This window comes from Physella acuta, unplaced genomic scaffold (assembly GCF_028476545.2).
Source record: "Physella acuta isolate Inbredline_101_S28 unplaced genomic scaffold, ASM2847654v3 ptg000256l, whole genome shotgun sequence".
Taxonomy (NCBI): Eukaryota; Metazoa; Mollusca; class Gastropoda; family Physidae; genus Physella; species Physella acuta.
This window is the reverse complement of record NW_026731775.1, coordinates 862048-879084: the sequence shown is the minus strand read 5'-3', so window position 1 is coordinate 879084 and position 17037 is coordinate 862048. Positions and strand designations below refer to the sequence as shown.

The window sequence follows — 17037 nt, the reverse complement described above, 5'->3', positions numbered from 1 at the left end:
GACCAATCACAGTGACCTTCACTAAATCTGCGACCAATCACAGTGACCTACACTAAATCTGCGACCAATCACAGTGACCTACACTAAATCTGCGACCAATCACAGTGACCTTCACTAAAATTACGTAATATTTAATGAGACTAAATCGCCCAGAGACCATTTGAAATCTCTAGTGTGCAGGTTAGGCCGATATTTAAAAAAAATAATTCTGGCGAGGTAACCTGAACAAACTACTGACACTTCGTGAACTTTGTTTTAGTTTCAATTTTGTTTTTAAAGCAAATATTTTGTTCAACCCCCCCCCCCCACCCCACCCCACCCCACCCCACCCCACCCCTACTTGCACCAAATCTCTCCCCATAAACCACTTCACTAGGATACAACGGATACACAAGCGGCTCAGATATATTTGTTTTACACATTTATTTGGTTGTCAGAAACCACGTGACGTTAGTAACGAGCAGAAGACACACCAGAACGGCAGACGACACACCAGTAGATAGCACGACACACCAGAAAGTGACACACAACTCACCAGTAAGGGAGAGGCGACACATCAATAAGAAACTTCAAATGAGTGACACACGACACACGACACAAGAGTAAGGTCACAGCCCCGCTTCTTAACGAGAGAATTATGCAAGCTCAGTGAGGTCAAGGCCGTCTATTGTTGGTCCGCACGTCCACATTACCAGATACAATCTTTTGATTTGAAATCGATGCGCTTGGTCCTAATCAATTCCATTAAACGGAATTGAATTCGTTTGATCGAATTCTTTCATTCAGGCCCGATATTTCGATAGACATTTTGTAATGTTATTTTAAACACCTTCAGAGAATCAAAGTGTGAGTATATAGAATGGATGCGATGTTTATGTGGCGTACATATGTGTATTTGACACATATATATGTTTTACACGTTTAAGTGACATATATGCTTGGCACGTATTAGAATATAGAGCAAGATGTGGACTGAAATAGATATTTCTTTTTAAAAAATAATGCAACTATTCCCACGGTGAAATCGGCACTAGAAATTAAATCTGATGATAAACAAAACAGCCCACAAATTCACGTTTATAAATACTCAAATCTGTTCCGTGCATATTTCTATAAAGCTATCACACAATAATTGTCTGGATTACCCCAGCGTTGGTTATAAATATCACACTATAAAGCTGTTTTGGTAGTTAATACCTATATCACATGTTAGTTAATTATTTTTCAAAAAACAAAAATGAGTTACAATAAAGCTTTTAGCTGGCTTGTCAACCTGTTTTAAAACAACGGGTGCTATTTCTAAAAAAAAACCCTGAAAGTGATACCTTTAAGCGCCTTGAAACATGTTTTAAAGCACCGTCAATTTTAAAGCACCTAGATACACTTGATTACAAAAAAATCAATTTTTTAAACTTAACTTAAAAAAAAAAAATTAGCAGCCCCTGTAGTGTGTATTAAAATACTACAGAAGAACTTTAAAAAATATTTTTAAAAAAAAACTTATTCAGAAAGCCCTTCAAGTCCTACATAAAATATATTTTCTTTAAATCTTGTCAACATCAAAGGGGCATAGTTGGAAGAAGGAATAAAGACTATGGAGAAGTAACTCCTGGGGTTACCGAGTCTCTCCAATGAGTTACTGTTCCTGAATGTCTATATTGCTTGCGTTACCATTGCTATCAATGTATAAAGACGAGTCCAGTCTTTCTCCTTTCATGTCGTAAAAATTAAAATTTGAAAATTAATCATTAATTAAAATACAGTCTTTTTCCTTTCATGTCGTAAAAATGATAATTTAAAAATTATTCATTAATAAAATAACTTTGCTATTAAATATCAAAAGCGTATCTTGAGATGAAACAAGCGAGGAAAAAATATTTCAGCTCATTCCCCAGCAGTGGTTGGAGTGTTGACTTCTGTATCTGATTACATTTTTTGTCGCATTTCGCCAACAGAAAATAGAGTATCTACATATTTTAAGAAATACATTTGGATGAATAATACGAGCATACTATTTACAAATGCAATTAATTCACTAAATGAGCCGGTGTGAAATATTTGATAAGGTTCATAAATTAAGACATATTGGACAGACCAGTGGTTGGTCTGTCTTGCATTGTTGTTCGCAGTTCTAAGACATGCATTGACAGTAGCCCGGGTAGCCTGGGCCAAACGGTCAGTTCTATGACATGCACTGACAGTAGCCCGGGTAGCCTGAGCCAAACGGTCAGTTCTATGACATGCACTGACAGTAGCCCGGGTAGCCTGAGCCAAACGGTCAGTTCTATGACATACACTGACAGTAGCCCGGGTAGCCTGAGCCAAACGGTCAGTTCTATGACATGCACTGACAGTAGCCCGGGTAGCCTGAGCCAAACGGTCAGTTCTATGACATACACTGACAGTAGCCCGGGTAGCCTGGGCCAAACGGTCAGTTCTATGACATGCACTGACAGTAGCCTGGGCCAAACGGTCAGTTCTATGACATGCACTGACAGTAGCCCGGGTAGCCTGAGCCAAACGGTCAGTTCTATGACATACACTGACAGTAGCCCGGGTAGCCTGAGCCAAACGGTCAGTACAAGAAAAGTTGGATAGAAAAATAGATTAGTAAAAGTTGCAAAAAATAGAATGATTATTAAAATAAACGAATGAAATAGTTAGCAGTATACACATACGGTACAATAAAAGTGGTTGAAAATAACACGGTCCCCATAATTTGTACATCAATATATATAAATATATAGATAGATAGATAAAGTATAATTTGATAAAAACCTACTCAGACTGCAGTCAGCTGATAGCACTGAGGCTATGATGATCTGGTCAAGTGGTCAGCTGATTAATGAATAAATAATGGCCTGAGTCAGCCTGAATACTAGGAGTTTCTCCTGAACACTAGGCATTGGTCCATTCTGTTTTTTCTGAATATGAAGCCTTGGTCCATGCTATTTTTCTAGGCCTTGATCCATGTTGTTTTTCTAGGCCTTAATCCATGCTATTTTTCTAGGCCTTAATCCATGCTATTTTTCTAGGCCTTAATCCATGCTATTTTTCTAGGCCTTAATCCATGTTGTTTTTCTTGCTTTATTTTTTGAACACTTTGCCTTGGTCAATGTTTTTCCAGAATATGAGCACTTGATCCATGTTGTTTTTTCTAGGCCTTGTCTATGTTGTTTTTCTAGTCCTTGATCAGTATAGTTTTCCAAAAGACAATGCCTTGGTCAATGCTATTTTTCCCGAACTCTAGGCCTTTGGTGTAAGCTGTTTCGTGTGATGGTAAAAAATATAGCTGTAAGTCAAGGTTGTACCATCAAGCTATCGCTTACTGGCTTCACAGGAAAACTTTCACATAATAAATCCATTTTCTCATTTTGAAATTGAGTTTTGAAGTTAGAGTTGTCGTCCTTGCTCAATTCCAAAACTGCACATAAGGGAAGCGTTAGATTCGAACATTCACATAGTGTCATTGTGGCACTCTGAACTTTTCTCACACACTTTGCTGGAGTGTCCATATCACATGCCAGCCAACTGTCACATAACGTCACATATCACATGCCAGCCAACTGTCACATAACGTCACACATCACAAAACTTTCATTATCCACAACTGAAATTTGAAAATCCTAAATGAATGACGAGAATGATGAATGCCGTCAAGTTGTCGTCCAATGTAAATGGGATGATCTTTTTGAATAACGTGAAGTGAAATAAATAAAATGTAGCACGACTACTTGATGGATGTAAATAAAATGAAGCACGACTACTCATGTTTTGGTATATTGCAGTTGAGACCGATGGAGGCTGATAGAGGAGGTTCGAGTCGTCTAGAGGGAGTCTAAGAGGCTGCAGGCGCTGCTGATACCGCTGTTGGAGGCTTGGTGGATGCCCTCCACGTTAATGTCCTCGTCCCAGTCCTCGGTCGATGGGGGCGGGTCGTCGAACTTGTAGGGGGGCGTCTCGCCCCGCATGTTGCAGATGACGTTGGATAATGCTTTGATGTAGTTTTTGGCCAGGGTCAAGGTTTCGATCTTGGAAAGTTTTCTGTCTAAGTTCACGTGGGGTATCACTTCACGCAGGCCCTGGAAGGCGTCGTTCAACGAGTGCATGCGCATGCGCTCTCGTTCATTGCTCTCTAGACGCCGGAGGTTCCTCTCTCTGGCACTGACGCCCTTCCGTCGTTTGGTCGACTTCTTACCGCTCCGGGATTTTTTCTCCGACGGCTCGTCCAAGTTTGAGCTGCTAGAGTCGGAGGGTGAGCACGGGTTGTCGCGGTCTCTCTTGCGGCTGTTGGCGCCCGAGCCTTGCTTCCGGGTGGCGAAGTCACTCCCGGTATCTGTCTCATCCCAGACGGAGGGGTCTATACTTAATTCATCGGCTAGTTCTATGTCCATCCTGGCGTCCACTAGACACGTGCATAGAACCTGGGGGGAGGTAAACAACCGGTAATTAATGATTAGGCTAATATATATCTGTGTAATTAAAAGTGAATAAATATAAAAAAAAGTGAATAAAACAATACAATCGTGATCAAGTAACGGTGAGCTGTGTTATATTATAAGATAAACTAGGGATAAGCTGTATTTTTTTATATGGTAAGTATGGGATCTAACAGACCTTAGCTGTGTTATATTACACAAAAACTAGCGACTTAACAGACATTACCTGTGTTGTATTACAAGGTAAACAGGGGACTTCACAGAAATCAGCTGTGTTATATTACAAGTTAAACAAGGGACCTAACCGGGATTTGAGTGTTCTCCCCTTGGCTGATTGATAAATATAATGGCAGTGACCTCCCCTCCCCCACCCCTCAAGCCACACGATGAGCTCCCATCAATCTCACGTTATGGCTTGTATTACAGTTCCAGGGGCTGGCAGAATATAGTGGGCTGTAAAACATGAGGGCAGTTCCCACGACAAGCGCGGGTCGTGTGGGTCAGGCATGACCCGCATGGGTTATGATGGTCTGTCATGACCCGCATGGGTTATGTGGGTCTGTCATGACCCGCATGGGTCGTGTGGGTCAGGCATGACCCGCATGGGTTATGATGGCCTGTCATGACCCGCATGGGTTATGTGGGTCTGTCATGACCCGCATGGGTCGTGTGGGTCAGGCATGACCCGCATGGGTTATGATGGCCTGTCATGACCCGCATGGGTCGTGTGGGTCAGGCATGACCCGCATGGGTTATGATGGCCTGTCATGACCCGCATGGGTTATGATGGCCTGTCATGACCCGCATGGGTTATGTGAGTCTGACATACAAACATTGAGACATCGGTCAGTGATTTGTCACATCCCCAAGAAAATGCACACAACAACAATTAGATATCTATAAAACAATAATGTAAACATCATATCAACTTCATGATGTCTTTGATGTCAACAAACAATTTAAACACAACATCACCATGTGTATATCTACAACACACAACGTAAACACAACATAACCATCACCTTATCTACAGCACTTAACGTAAACCCAACATCACCATGTGTATATCTACACACAATGTAAACACAACATCACCATAATGATTTTAACAACACATGTTTTTAACACCAGCACTCTACACACGCGTATAGCATTATTGTTTTTATAATGTTATTGAAGCTTGTATTTCATTGTATGAGGTATAACAATACAGGGTATTCATTCTTCTAACGAAATATTAAATGAGTCTATTGATATAATACACTGACATAAGTAAGAATATAAGTGTGAACTGAGTTATAGATTTATAAACATTTAAAAGCCTGGTCAGTTTTATATTTGGTTTTAACAGTTGTTTTTTTTTATATATATACATGATAAGTTTATAAAAAAAATATATTTATTTATATATGTTTATATATATCGGTGTGTTTTAAGTGAAGTTGATATCATACTTTAATTACACACACCAAACTCCGATCAATTCTCTAAATCAGCTTATGGTCCTGCGCTAATGGCTATTGAATTTCCCAATGCCTTTAGCCAGTTCATTTGTTGTCAAGCTGCTTCATTGACGCGGTGAATCAAAGTCGTTAAAAACTGACAGGTATGTTCCTGGTACGGGCAGAGACGCTGGTCGCCTCACCTGGGTGGGGATGGGGAGAGGGGACAAGGCCTGGGGCTAATGAACCACATTCTAGCGGCTACCTGGCTAGATGCTAGCAGGTAGCAGACCAAATGTGATATGTAGATTAAGAAGGTTTAGATGTCAGGTATTGAAGCTGCCATTACGGCTTAAGTGCTTAACCTCAACCACATCAAGAGCAGGAAAATATGTGGTGAGGAATGGAGAAAGTTTGGGGGATAAAGCAGAAAATATGTGGTGAGGAATGGAGAAAGTTTGGGGGATAAAGCAGAAAATATGTGGTGAGGAATGGAGAAAGTTTGGGGGATAAAGCAGAAAATATGTGGTGAGGAATGGAGAAAGTTTGGGGGATAAAGCAGAAAATATGTGGTGAGGAATGGAGAAAGTTTGGGGGATAAAGCAGAAAATATGTGGTGAGGAATGGAGAAAGTTTGGGGGATAAAGCAGAAAATATGTGGTGAGGAATGGAGAAAGTTTGGGGGATAAAGCAGAAAATATGTGGTGACGAATGGAGAAAGTTTGGGGGATAAAGCAGAAAATATGTGGTGAGGAATGGAGAAAGTTTGGGGGATAAAGCAGAAAATATGTGGTGAGGAATGGAGAAAGTTTTGGGGATAAAGCAGAAAATATGTGGTGAGGAATGGGGAAAGTTTGGGGGATAAAGCAGAAAATATGTGGTGAGGAATGGAGAAAGTTTGGGGGATAAAGCAGAAAATATGTGGTGAGGAATGGAGAAAGTTTGGGGGATAAAGCAGAAAATATGTGGTGAGGAATGGAGAAAGTTTGGGGGATAAAGCAGAAAATATGTGGTGAGGAATGGAGAAAGTTTGGGGGATAAAGCAGAAAATATGTGGTGAGGAATGGAGAAAGTTTGGGGGATAAAGCAGAAAATATGTGGTGACGAATGGAGAAAGTTTGGGGGATAAAGCAGAAAATATGTGGTGAGGAATGGAGAAAGTTTGGGGGATAAAGCAGAAAATATGTGGTGAGGAATGGAGAAAGTTTTGGGGATAAAGCAGAAAATATGTGGTGAGGAATGGGGAAAGTTTGGGGGATAAAGCAGAAAATATGTGGTGAGGAATGGAGAAAGTTTGGGGGATAAAGCAGAAAATATGTGGTGAGGAATGGAGAAAGTTTGGGGGATAAAGCAGAAAATATGTGGTGAGGAATGGAGAAAGTTTGGGGGATAAAGCAGAAAATATGTGGTGAGGAATGGAGAAAGTTTGGGGGATAAAGCAGAAAATATGTGGTGAGGAATGGAGAAAGTTTGGGGGATAAAGCAGAAAATATGTGGTGAGGAATGGAGAAAGTTTGGGGGATAAAGCAGAAAATATGTGGTGAGGAATGGAGAAAGTTTGGGGGATAAAGCAGAAAATATGTGGTGAGGAATGGAGAAAGTTTGGGGGATAAAGCAGAAAATATGTGGTGACGAATGGAGAAAGTTTGGGGGATAAAGCAGAAAATATGTGGTGAGGAATGGAGAAAGTTTGGGGGATAAAGCAGAAAATATGTGGTGAGGAATGGAGAAAGTTTTGGGGATAAAGCAGAAAATATGTGGTGAGGAATGGGGAAAGTTTGGGGGATAAAGCAGAAAATATGTGGTGAGGAATGGAGAAAGTTTGGGGGATAAAGCAGAAAATATGTGGTGAGGAATGGAGAAAGTTTGGGGGATAAAGCAGAAAATATGTGGTGAGGAATGGAGAAAGTTTGGGGGATAAAGCAGAAAATATGTGGTGAGGAATGGAGAAAGTTTGGGGGATAAAGCAGAAAATATGTGGTGAGGAATGGAGAAAGTTTGGGGGGATAAAGCAGAAAATATGTGGTGAGGAATGGAGAAAGTTTGGGGGATAAAGCAGAAAATATGGGGTGAGGAATGGAGAAAGTTTGGGGGATAAAGCAGAAAATATGTGGTGAGAAATGGAGAAAGTTTGGGGGATAAAGCAGAAAATATGTTCCAGTAACAACACAACACACGCTCTAACACACACAATTAACACGATGTGTTGGCTGTGTTACATGTAGCATCGCTCAAGTTTTGTGCCAGAAATAAATGGTTAAGTCCATAATTAATAAACACCTGTCCACAAATTATTGCAGAGAATGTGCTCACTTGAGCTGAGCCTATATGTGTCTACATTTAGAACTTGGCAATGACAAAACATGCGCTTACAACTAGTCACCATTTAATTCAACATAAAGAAAGAATAAAAATTGATTTGTAACTGAACCAGACCAAGGAGAACTTAACTTGTCCATTCGGGTTGGCCCTGACATACTCACGCGCACTCTGGCCAATAGCTGTGTGAGCAGCACTCTGTTTTCTCATTTACATGCAATAAGTGGCAGGTAAAAGTACACAATATCTCACGTGTGTTAAACCACAGTTTAACATCTCACGACAGTTAACTTACACTTTAATATCTCACGTGTGTTAAACCACAGTTTAACATCTCACGACAGTTAACTTACACTTTAACATCTCACGACAGTTAAACCACACTTTAACATCTCACGAAAAGTAAACCACACTTTAACATCTACTGACAGTTAAACCACATTTAAATATCTCAGTTAAACCACACTTTAACTTCTCACAACGGTTTAACCACACTTAAACTCAGATTATCACTGACTTTGGAAGGTGGGGGGGGGGGGGGGGGGGCGATGTGTGTGTGTGTGTTATGAGTGTGTGCTTGTGTCTGTAGTCTGTGTGTGTGTGGTATAAAAAAAAAACGAATGGGCCAGTTGACAATGTGTAGCACAATTTATTATTTTTTGATTATCCACCGTGTACACAACATCACAGTGCACTCAACCATAAACTGGTTCTACACTCTACGGTTATAAACAATGGGTCCAACGTTTTTGTTGTTGTTTTTTTTTTTTTAAATATAGTATACTTGTATCACTTTTTATACGGCCAAACCTGTACACATTGACCACATACCTGCACACATTGACCACACACACCTGTACAAATTGACCACACACCTGTACACATTGAAAACATACCTGTACACATTGACCACACACATGTACACATTGACCACACACCTGTACACATTGACCACACACCTGTACACATTGGCCACACACCTGAACACATTTACCACAAATCTGTACACATTGGCCACACACCTGTACACATTGACCACACACCTGTACACATTGACCACACACCTGTACACATTGACCACACACATGTACACATTGACCACACACCTGTACACATTGAAAACATACCTGTACACATTGACCACATTGACCACACACCTGTACACATTGGCCACACACCTGAACACATTTACCACAAATCTGTACACATTGACCACACACGTGTACACATTGACCACACACATGTACACATTGACCACACACCAGTACACATTGACCACACACGTGTACACATTGACCACACACGTGTACACATTGACCACACACCTGTACACATTGACCACACACCTGTACACATTGACCACACACCTGTACACATTGACCACACACCTGTACATATTGACCACACACGTGTACACATTGACCACACACGTGTACACATTGACCACACACCTGTACACATTGACCACACACCTGTACACATTGACCACACACCTGTACACATTGACCACACACATGTACACATTGACCACACACATATACAAATTGGCCACACACCTGTACACATTGACCACACACCTGTACACATTGACCACACACCCGTAAACATTGGCCACACACCTGTACACATTAACCACACACATGTACACATTGACCACACACCTGTACACATTGACCACACACGAATGCCTGACATCCTTACGCGCTCAGACAGTACACCCTAAGATATCCTTAAAACTCTTACAAAACCATAATGTGCTCCCCCCCCCCCCCCACTTAACTTCCCAAGCAAGTCGATAAAACCAAAACTACCCGACCAAATATTCATAAGCCTACATCGGCGCTCGCATTTTCTCGCTGACTAGGAAACATAACCAGCTGGTGCCTTCCTGCCTTCTCTCATTGAAAACAAAACACGCAACGATCGATAACTCATAAAAATGAACCTAACTCTTGCCTCCCCTGACCCGTAGTGGCGTCAACACGGATTATTTTCTTTCAATCACTAACGAATGGGAGACAACACTGAATGGGGAAAACAGTGGTGTAATAGTATTGATTTGTATTCTACGATAACACACCTAGTAGCGCTTTCTAATCATAATATATCATTGCGTCCGGTATTAATGGTTCGCATATATATATATATATATATATATATATATATATATATATATATATATATATATATATATATATATATATATATATATATATACATATATACATATATATATATGTGTGTATATATATATGTATATATACATATATATATATACAAAAATACATATATATACACATATATATATATATATATATATATATATATATATATATATATACATATATATATATATATATATATATATATATATATATATATATATATATATATATATAATGAGCCTGGGCGACTTTTTGTATCGTATAAATAACAGCACAGACTATACATAACGATCACACCTATATTCAGCGCAAAGAGATCAATAATTGTAAAACTATCCGGGATAAATCGGGAAATGATTAAAGGATAAATATTTAGACAACGTTAGCAGCTGTTGAAATTTTTTTAATCATTAAAAAAGCCATAACACATTAATGTGACACAACACATTGATGTAGCCACAACACATTAATGTAGCCTCAACACATTAGTGTAGCCACAACACATTAATGTAGCCTCAACACATTAGTGTAGCCTCAACAAATTAATGTAGCAACAACACATTAATGTAGCCACAACACATTAATAATTATTTAGAATTTAACAATTCATAGAATCGTATTCCAGGCATAGGTTAGTGTCAAATTTAGTATTAGGGTTTTCGGTTACCATGGAAACAACCATGAAATAATGTAACGTTTTAGTTAAACGAAAACTATCTTGGATTTAAACTATCACACAGTTAGTTGAACACTAATGGAAGTATTAACGAATAACGATGATGTTCTTAACGAATTATTTGATACCGTTTATCTTATTTTAATAACAAGAAAGTCCCAAATCCACTCCATACATTTAAACTACCCTCTCCCCCCCCCTTCCCCCTTTTTCCCTCACAACTTACACACGTTTCGAACATTAGTAAATCTAAACTAATCTAAATTTAGTGAATGAATGAAGGGGTGGCCACTTTAACAATTATTCCAACACGTGCCTACCTCCCTTTATTTAATACACAATCTATTGGTAAGGAAAATAAACAGGAAGTGGTAAGCAAAACGTGCGTAGAACGTAATTAAGATTGAAAATAACAAGTCTTACCGTCAGGCGGTCACCAAAACAAAACAATCAATAATATTCCCAATCAGCCTCTATGATAGCAAGTTCGGGTTCGATATGATTTGATGTGTGATTGTGTGATTGTGTGATTGTGTATCTTGACCGTGGCCCAGAATAAACGGATGGTGTGCTTTTATGGGCCGCTCGTGCCGGCTCTGTTGACGCCGGCTTACTCGCGTGTTTCTCCCAACACTGAAGGCGGGGGCGGCAGGATGGAGTCGACGAGACTGTGACGTCATTGCTGATTGTGGCATACGAGTGGGTTGTCCCTGCCTCCCCGTGTGGGCGTCATTGTGTAATGCCGCATGCGCCTGAGAACCCGTGTAATGAATATTCATCTTTGGAGCTTGGCCGGCCAGGGTAGAGAACTATCGAAATGACAGTAACTCACGGTGTTTCAATTAGAGGGAAAATTAGATCTTTATTTAGTAGCGGGGGATCAGTGTTGGGCAGTGGAAGATCTTTGGGTGGATCTTTCAAGAGGATAGTTTGACTTATAGGGGAGTTAGGTGAGGAATAAAAAGATGGGAGGACCCGGATGTGTGGGAGGGGGGGGGTGAACTGGTGAAAGAATTTAACAAAAGCATAACACTACAATTCAACCTATGTCTAACACTACAATTCAACCTATGTCTTACACTACAATTCAACCTATGTCTAACACTACAATTCAACCAATGTCTAAGTCTACATTCTTTTTAAAAAAAACTATTCGTTTTTAGCCCTAGATTATTGTGGTTTAAATCGCAAGTATTTAACTGTTTCTAACTTACTTCTTTAAATAAAATATAAAAAATTGTCGCCACAAAGAAGGTATGAAGTGGTATTTCAAAATCAACCAAAATCTGGCAACATTTAGGGTTCCGATGGCCTGGCGTCTATATTTAGACTAAGGATGATCTCCGCAGTATTCTCACATCCCGTGCCATTTGTCAGCTATTTCCAGCCACCACAGTCTTTTGTTTCACTTTATTGTGGCGCCATCTTGATCTAAAAGGAGAAACGGTAAGGTCAGAGGTCAACTGACCTTGGCGCACTCGGACACGGTTGGGCAGGTTTCATTGGAGCGGTTGCTGGAGCTTTTTGGGGCTTCTCTTGGCTGATCTTTGGGGCTTCTGTTGACTCTGATCTTTGGGTTGACTCTGATCTTTGGGTTGGCTCTGATCTTTGGGTTGGCTCTGACCTTTGGGGCTTCTGTTGACTCTGATCTTTGGGTTGGCTCTGATCTTTGGGTTGACTCTGATCTTTGGGTTGGCTCTGATCTTTGGGTTGACTCTGATCTTTGGGTTGGCTCTGATCTTTGGGTTGGCTCTGATCTTTGGGTTGGCTCTGATCTTTGGGGCTTCTGTTGACTCTGATCTTTGGGTTGGCTCTGATCTTTGGGTTGACTCTGATCTTTGGGTTGGCTCTGATCTTTGGGTTGACTCCGATCTTTGGGTTGGCTCTGATCTTTGGGTTGGCTCTGATCTTTGGGTTGGCTCTGATCTTTGGGGCTTCTGTTGACTCTGATCTTTGGGTTGGCTCTGATCTTTGGGTTGGCTCTGATCTTTGGGGCTTCTGTTGGCTCTGATCTTTGGGTTAGCTCTGATCTTTGGGTTGGCTCTGATCTTTGGGGCTTCTGTTGGCTCTGACCTTTGGGTTGGCTCTGAACTTTGGGTTGGCTCTGATCTTTGGGTTGGCTCTGATCTTTGGGGCTTCTGTTGACTCTGATCTTTGGGTTGGCTCTGATCTTTGGGTTGGCTCTGATCGTTGGGTTGGCTCTGATCTTTGGGTTGGCTCTGATCGTTGGGTTGGCTCTGATCTTTGGGGCTTCTGTTGACTCTGATCTTTGGGTTGGCTCTGATCTTTGGGTTGGCTCTGATCTTTGGGTTGGCTCTGATCTTTGGGTTGGCTCTGATCTTTGGGGCTTCTGTTGACTCTGATCTTTGGGTTGACTCTGATCTTTGGGGCTTCTGTTGGCTCTGATCTTTGGGTTGGCTCTGATCTTTGGGGCTTCTGTTGGCTCTGATCTTTGGGGCTTCTGTTGGCTCTGATCTTTGGGTTGGCTCTGATCTTTGGGGCTTCTGTTGGCTCTGATCTTTGGGTTGGCTCTGATCTTTGGGGCTTCTGTTGGCTCTGATCTTTGGGTTGGCTCTGATCTTTGGGGCTTCTGTTGACTCTGATCTTTGGGTTGGCTCTAATCTTTGGGGCTTCTCTTGGCTCTGATCTTTGGGGCTTCTGTTGGCTCTGAACTTTGGGGCTTCCCTTGACTCTATTATCTGTTGCATAATGCAGATGACGCTGTATACAGTTGACTTAAGAGCCAGCAAAACTTGATATCCTTTTATGATAAGTTGGTGTTGTGGCGGAATATTGTTTAAGTACTCTTGTAGTGCTCTTGTAGTGTTGTGTTGTAGTGTTGACGTAGTGTTGCTGTTGAATTGTAGTAGTGTAGTTGTAGTGTTATTGCAATGTTGTTGTAATGTTTTTATTGTAGTGTTGCTGTTGTAGTGTTTTATTGTAGTGTTCTTGTTGTTGGATTGCTGTTGTGTTTTTTGGAGTTGTGTTGTTGTAGGATAGCTGTAACGTTGAAGTGGAGTTGATGTAGTGGTGTGGTGTTGACATTGGTTGTTGTAACCATGTCTTGCGAGTACTAGTTATCCAAGTAAAATACCGTGAAATTCTCTAAGTTATAAGCAAAGTTTGCTTGAATAAAAAGGATGATAATTCTAAGCAGTCTTACAAGAGCGGCCGCGTAAGAAATCTACAAGAATGCCAGCCAGATGACATAAGAAATCTACAAGAATGCCAGCCAGATGACAAAGGCTGACATTTGAAGCAGACGTTGAGCAGTCGTTGAGAGAGATTAAAATGTGAGCACAGTACGACGTGCGAGCAGGTGGCGGGGTGAGCATTGATTTATATGACGGCCGCGTTTGTCAGGGCAAAACTTCATTCATTATTGAGATCTGTTGCATCCGTCACTTAACATTGTCTCACCCTTTCCCTCCCGTCTTGCACTGTAAGCCCCCCCCCCCTACACACCCCTTACATAAGCATAAGCCCCTTTCTTGTATCGTGAATCCCAGCCCTTGTTTACAACTCAAGTTGTACTTGCCGCAGTCTGATCACAACAAGAACATCTCCCCCACAACAACATCTCCCCCACAACAACATCTCCCCCACAACAACATCTCCCTCACAACAACATCTCCCCCACAACAACATCTCCCCCACAACAACATCTCTCCCACAACAACATCTCCCCCACAACACCATCTGCCCACAACACCATCTCCCCCACAACAACATCTCCCCCACAACAACATCTCTCCCACAACATCATCTTCCCCACATCAACACCATCTGCCCACAACACCATCTCCCCCACAACAACATCTGCCCACAACACCATCTCCCCCACAACAACATCTCTCCCACAACATCATCTGCCCACAACACCATCTCCCCCACAACAACATCTCCCCCACAACATCATCTTCCCCACAACAACATCTCCCCACAACACCATCTGCCCACAACAACATCTCTCCCACAACATCATCTGCCCACAACACCATCTCCCCCACAACAACATCTCCCCCACAACATCATCTTCCCCACAACAACATCTTCCCCCAACAACATCTCCACCCTCACCACCATCTCCCCCACAATAACAACATCTCTCCCACATTTCACCCACCGTTCGCTAAATAAATCTCTCCATGGTTCAAAGTTCGCGTGACGCTTCATTCAATAATGAAAGACGATATTTGACCAAAATAGCAAACTTTCACGAAGCGAGTTGATACGGCGAGAGTTGATAAATAGCCGCAGACGGACAACGATACTTCCCTCTCTTGGCGGTAAAAAATGTTGTTTATGAGAAATCTAAATTTGCAAGCCCACGAAATATGGCTGGGTGTGTAACCTGAGGTTTAAAACAAAATAACTAGCAGCGTGTGTCTGCCGGCGCTTACGTCACGATTAAAAATAGGACATTTCCATTAATTGAGGAAGAGGACTGGAGACGGTAGATTTAAAAGATATTTTTTTGTGTTGATTGAATATTGAGCGACATGGGAGGCGCGGGTAGGGCTGCTTGTGGCAGGGGAAGCGCTAGAGTTGTGGATTTCTGTATTAGATGTTATCATAATGGCAGGGGGTGATATCATGAGGGCACTGACGGGGCATCGTTAGGGCATCGAACTGACATGGCATTGTAATCTTTAAAGGGAGGCCAAGGTAATCTTGTCAAATGTGATCGCTTGTACAGATTCTATCTAGCGCAGTGGTTCTTAACCTGGGTTCGATCGAACCCCAGGGGTTCGGTGTGTCGGTCTCAGGGGTTCGGTGGAGGTCAAGACATACACCTGTCACATATGAGCCACCATCGGATTTTGTCAGTGCCGACGATAGAGAATGTTAAGAAGGGTTCGGTGAATGCGTATATGAAACTGGTGGGGTTTGGTACCTCGAAAAAGGTTAAGAACCACTGATCTAGCGAAAGGATAGAGGGAAGGAGGTTTAGAGAAGTTTTAGTTGTATATAGAAATAATGTCTCTAGGTAAATAAAAAAAATTTCGTGCGTGGGGCGGGGGTGGGTGGGGGGGGGGGGGGTGCAGAAGTCGTGTCCTGGAGTTCTGGAAGTCATTATGCCGTTTAAATATTTAAAATATAGTTTTCTTTTGTTGGAGCATTAATTTTTTTTCCTTGGCATAAAATAGTTTTGATTGTTTAATAAAAATATTTCATGCCGGTAAAATTATTATTAGTTTGTGATACAAAAAAATAAACCGGCAGTAATCTCCCCTAAACTTTCTCGAATATTCTTATATGAAACAACAGGGGATGGCAACTCGGGAAATATTCATGATTTTTAATCCATTTTAAATACTTAAACTTTTTAAAATAGAATAAAATCTCGTAAAAAAAAAGAACTGCACAACAAGTGAGCGCCAAATAAAATGTGCATAATTGGTGAGGAATATTGTTAGTACTTTATAAATTCACATGCGATTTTTTTTTTTTTTTTTTTTGAGAAATCGGAAATAGCGAAAATTACTACTTTCGGTCAACAGAAATTACTCAAAATTTGAAAGAGAGGGCAGAGAATTAGATCTTTTACTTACATTTGAAATTTCATTAATCTATCTGAAATAATACTCAAGTTATAGGCTTTTGCAAAATTCAAAGTAAAAAAAGTTCCACTTCCGGTTATCGGAAATCGCTTAAATTTTGATATAATACTTATATATGAAATTTCATCAACCTAGCTGTAACGGTACTCAAGTTATCGTGTTTACACACACACACACATACACATACACACACAGATATACGAACAAGATTGCAAAACTATGTTTTTCCGACTCAGGGGAGCTGTAAAACGTTGAGATTTGCAAAAGTCTCGAATTTTTTAAAACGATTACAAGACTTTCTCTATACTTCGTATAGACGAGAAAATAAAAAAAGTTTCATGCCGGTAAAGTTTATATTAGTTTGTGTTTAAAAAAATGTTTATGCCGGTAAAATTATTATTAGTTTGTGATAAAAAAAAGTTTCATGCCGTT

The 17037-nt window shown here is 40.8% G+C and overlaps 1 protein-coding gene across 2 annotated transcripts in view; it reads right to left on the bottom strand.

Moving 5' to 3' along the window:
* Window positions 1-3553: 3553 nt before the first annotated feature.
* The window catches only part of LOC131938731 (protein dimmed), a 61635-nt gene continuing 48151 nt past the window's right edge, over window positions 3554-17037 (bottom strand). For both annotated transcript variants that reach the window (XM_059296869.1, XM_059296870.1), the window contains one exon: window positions 3554-4424. In XM_059296869.1, the coding sequence (XP_059152852.1) occupies window positions 3828-4394 (567 nt within the window). In that variant the 5' untranslated portion in view covers window positions 4395-4424 and the 3' untranslated portion in view covers window positions 3554-3827. The remainder of the gene's footprint in view (window positions 4425-17037) is intronic.